This window comes from Arabidopsis lyrata (assembly GCF_000004255.2).
Source record: "Arabidopsis lyrata subsp. lyrata unplaced genomic scaffold ARALYscaffold_6, whole genome shotgun sequence".
Classification (NCBI taxonomy): Eukaryota; Viridiplantae; Streptophyta; class Magnoliopsida; order Brassicales; family Brassicaceae; genus Arabidopsis; species Arabidopsis lyrata.
Window position 1 is genome coordinate 24,022,453 of NW_003302550.1, and position 5,190 is coordinate 24,027,642.

The 5,190-nt window shown below is 32.5% G+C and overlaps 1 protein-coding gene across 1 annotated transcript in view; it reads left to right on the plus strand.

Annotated features, from left to right (window-relative positions):
• Positions 1-2,753: 2,753 nt before the first annotated feature.
• The window catches only part of LOC9308933 (glycine-rich protein 5), a 3,749-nt gene continuing 1,312 nt past the window's right edge, over positions 2,754-5,190 (plus strand). The window contains exons 1-2 of the mRNA XM_002872818.2: positions 2,754-3,209; positions 4,999-5,187. Of these exons, the coding sequence (XP_002872864.2) occupies positions 2,975-3,209; positions 4,999-5,187 (424 nt within the window). The 5' untranslated portion in view covers positions 2,754-2,974. The remainder of the gene's footprint in view (positions 3,210-4,998; positions 5,188-5,190) is intronic.

Genomic DNA, 5,190 nt, shown 5'->3' on the forward strand with positions numbered 1-5,190 from the left:
AATATCCGAATGGTTATTATATTATCATATCCAAACTAACCGAAACCGAATGGTTAACCGAATGCCCAGGCCTAGTTATTTTGATTTTAAATTTATTACAATTTAAATGGGTAATTGCCTATATTTAATCTGTTATTGTAAAAGAAAAATGACATAGCTTATTATTAGAATATTAAACAAATTTATTAACATAATATATATATATATATATATACTGTTAAAAAAATAAATACGTTATATTGTTAAAATCTGGACATTTATTATGAGCATAAATATGAAAACGATTTTCCATTAAAATCGGCTATTTATTAGGGTCATTAATATGAAAGATATTAAGACAACATAGCTTCATTTATTAGTTTGAAATTAAGACAACATCCCTTAAATTGCTAATCCAAGATCCGAATAGACTAAAACCCGGGTCAAACCCGGATCCAAAAGAATTAAAGCAAAAAAGTACTATAAAAATGTATATGTAGATAGACAAGTTTTTTTCTCGACCGTTGGAGAAAAATCAGTAACGGCTAGTTCCTGAATTCGGAAGTAAGTCAGCTTGACGTCAGAAGTTACCGTTATGAAGTCCTCAACGGCTAACTCACAGTAAGTCGTATTCTTGCTGGGCTGTCGAGATCGGCCCAACCCATGAAATTTTATAACTTTTTACAAGTCCTATATAAGATAAACAAACTTTTAATGGATAAATATTGGATTTGATTAAGACCCATTATAAATCCATAACAGTGTTGAAACTTGAAACGTTTGTAACAAATACATTTATCGTATCAACTATCAAACGTCTGTAAGAAACAAATTCAAGTAAAAGAGTTGTCTACAAATTCAAACAACTATAATCATCTTTATAAAAAAAAATTAAAACTTTTATAAAACTTTTTAAATCTTTAAAACATTTAAAACCTTTTTACACAGTGTTGGATAGCCGGCCCCGACCCAACATAAATTAAGGTTCTAGAGGGAAAATAACTTTTGGAACTTTTAATACGTAAAAAAGTTTTTGGATATTTTTCTGATTTTTTGTTCAAATTTACACTCTTTTACAAGTAAAATTTGATCTATTCAAAAGTTCTTTTTGAAGATATGAGCCCTTTTGTATAAAAATATTATTTAGAAGAAAAAGATTTAAGTATTTCTAAAATATTTCTTGGCCTTGTTATAAATGATTTTCAGACATTTTTTTATTCAGCAATTTTCGGGCCATTTTTTGTCTTTTGAACATTGGGTTCTTTCTTGTATAAAAAAACTGTCAATTGGATACGAGTTTTGGTTCATCGTACTCCTGCCCTAATCGTTTGGGATCAAGTTTGTGTATAATAGTCACGCTATCGAAAAGATATTGCATTTCAGGTCACATCTTTTCTTGAATGCATGCACAAGGCCGGCCCAATGGATTACTAGTCCCAGTACAAATACTTAATTTTAGGCCTTTTTCATACTAAAACTTTTTATTTTGGCCCTCAAATTTAGTCAAATTTATTCTTTTGGTCCTCAGTTTTAGTCAAAAAAATTTTTGTACCCTGTGCATTTGCACCACTTGCACATGCCAATAACTGGTCATGTGCATGCATGTGTACATGTACACTATACATTAATTAATCTTTATACTTCAGCAACATGCATGCGCTAAGAAGTGCAACAAACTTAGATGACATGACCCAAACTATTTTCATGCCTAAAGCAAAAAAAAATTTTGAACCCACAAAGAAACAAATATGGAAGAAAAATCCAAAAAAAATAGCAAAGATCATGAGCCTCGAACTTTGCATCTCACCAAGATCAATGCAATGCAAGTTTACCAAAGTCGGCTTTTTCATATTCACACAATTGCACTATGTTGAATTTATATCTAAATTATATTAATTATTATGCTAGAACATACTTCGAGTAATAAAACATTTGAATTCCATACATGCATACGTCTTAAATATCGACTATGTGGAATCCACGTATGCACCTACGTGGATTTGTTTTATGCGAATTTGTGGGGAAATTAGTTTTTTCGTATCTCCACAACTGCAATATTTTCGAACTCTACTATTATGCTAAAAACATACCCTAAATTAAATAATCAAACATTTAAATTCCATACAAATTTATTTCATCATTCAGTTTGGTTTTGGTTTCGGTTCGGTCTTATCGGATTCATGTTTCAAATCTCAGAACCTATGAAACGGAATCGTTTTAGCTTGTGATTTGGAGTGTTGTTTTTAATCCAAAACACGAAATATATGTATGAAATTTAAATTTTTATTATTAATTTAAAGTATGTTTTAGCAAAATAGAATATAATTCAAGTATGAATTTCACATATTGTTGTTATAGAGGTATGAAAAAGCCAATTTCATGAGCTTTAGCTACAGGTAGGGCCTTCTTTATATGGATTCAGACCTCCTCTCCGTACCCTCTCAATATCCTCCCAATCTTCAAGCAAGCGGTGGTCTGCAAGATATTGAAGTAGCCCGATTGCATTGAGCTACCCGAATCTCAATATGTTTTTTTGAAAAGTATTGAGGATATATAATGACGATATCATTAAGGAAATGCGTATTGGCGAGAGGTGAAAAGAGGGCACGTATAATATTCCACTAAATGAAACCACTTTTATATGAATAGAGAGTGCATGAGTTTTCTTATAAGTCATCATTATGATCAGCTTTAATAAATTTGTTAGTGCTTATAGAAGACTATATATGTTGCAAGGAGTCTGGACACGTAGGTCTTCGAGATTTAATAGTGTAGGGTGGTGGGTTTTCATCTTTTCCAGAAACCCGTGATTAAAGGACACGTGTGTGCGCTTGTTAATGGGCTTTTTGGCTATAAATAGAATTTATCGCCAAGTATATATAATCAAATAGCTAGCTAGTACTGATGAGTCTTTATTATTTAGGAATCTATCTCTTGATCTGAGTGAGCTGTGTGAGTATGTATATGAAATAATAGAGACAGAGAAAGTGTAACTATGGGGAAGTACGTGAGAAGGGGCAGGGTAGTGGCGTGTGTGATGGTGTTACTGATGTCGACTCAAGTTTTGGGAATATTATCTGGTACGGATGGTCATGATAGTGGCAAAAACCGACGTCAAAAACATGGAGGACACGGTGATGGTGTTGGTGCCGGTGGAGGTGGAGGTGTAGGTTCTGGAGGTGGTATAGCCTATACCGTGCCAAAGTCAATGGCGGTTGGAGGCGGTAAAAGTAAATTGCCTCAATTTTTATAATAAACATAGATGCTAAAATAATTTTTTGGCTATAAAGATGAATATTATTATATGACCAAAGTATATAAATAACTAAACAGAAAATTTCTTCTTTTCTTTGCCAATTTTTTTCCAAAATCAAGTTTTTTTTTTTTTTTCCTGTCCAAAATCAAGTTTTCTAACATATTTTTTTTACTATATATAAGATAGATAAGTCAATGAATTTTCATATATTTGAGTGACGTTTGAAAAAAAAATTTAACTGAAATTATTAATAATCTAGATAAGCTAACCATGAGTTAGTATTAGAATATGGGCTTCCAACTCAAAACCAATTGACAATGAGTGGAGTGGCCAATATCCCTTATATATTACTTAGGATCCCTTCCAACTTTCGATGTGGGACATTATGTCCTAATACGCCCCCTCGAGATGATAGCTCTTTGGCCATTAATCTCGAAATGTTCGGGTTTAGATCGACGGCATCAATTTTGGGCCTTGTCGATGATTGGACCATCTTTGGGTCGGATCGGGTTGGACATGTGTGGATCGAGCTCTGATACCATATTAGAATATGGGCTTCCAACTCAAAACCAATTGGCAATGAGTGGAGTGGCCCATATCCCTTATATATTACTTAGGATCCCTTCCAACTTCCGATGTGGGACATTATGTCCTAATAGTTAGGATCACTGTCTTCAACTTTTTTCAAAAAATGTAACGTTTTCTAGGGTTTCTAACAACATAAGAGGGTTGACCATCATTAACAGGGGTTCTTAACTTTATCTCTTAACATTGTTTAATATTAAAATTTTGGTTTCTGTAAGGTAAGAGTCAAATCTTAACTCTTAACACTCCCAAAAGCTCTTAGCTAAGAGTCAAATCTTAGTATTTTAATTTGTTTTGATTTATTTTTCAATGTTTGATTCTAAGATTAAAAAGTTAAGAACCATCTAAGAAACCACCAATAATGGTGCTCTAGCATGATTATTGGTAGTATCTTACAAATACCTCTTAGCAATATTTAAGTAATATATTTGTAAAAGTGATAGCTAAGAAATAGTTTTTTTGTGTTAAGATTTTTGTATGATTAATGGTAGGCTCTTAATATATGGTTCTTAGATAAAAAATATTAATATAAAAATAAAATTTATAATTATAAAAACTTAATAATTGTTGCAAATTAAAAAAATTAAAACATATATGAGATACAATTTATAACATAAATAACATAAAGCACAAATGTTTTAAACTTAATTTATGGAATATTTTGTCCATATATACTCGACCAAATCGGCGTCTAAATAGATTAGGAGGGAAAGTTGGATTTTCTGCGAAATAGTCGTTCCATAAATGGATGTGTCCTTCTTTTGTTTGTTTTTTTTAACAAATCACAATGTGACACCTTGCAACATCTTAAGTTAAGAAAAACATCTTAACTTAGATACAAATCTTAGTTTTAAGATGTTGGTTTGATTATTTTTAATCAACTTTAATCCTAAAATTTGTTTAAAGATACTTAACATTTCAACCAATATTCATGCTCTTATTACCCTAATTTTATAATGATTTTCTCTGTTTTAGTTTAATTTCCTTCTTTAACGTTTTTAATTAACATAATTTTTGTTGCCTTAAAAGATACACGTAAGTAACGTAGTTAATACTACGCCTACACAACAAATTAAAACAAAAGACGGGATAAATCTTGTTAAAAATATTTCTCTTAAGTAGTTCTAATAGTTTTAGGCCAATGTTTATTTCTTATAACGTGCGACACGGCTGTGTAGGAGTCGATGGTGGTGCTAGCGGTGGCATTGGAGTTGGATGTGGAATTGGCGGAGGGGGAGGTATAGGCGGTGGTGGTGGTGACGGAGGTACAGGTGGTGGAAGTGGAATTGGCGGACGAGGAGGGATAGGCGGCGGTGGTGGTGACGGAGGTGCAGGTGGAGGAAGTGGAGCCGGAGGAAGAGCTGGTGGTG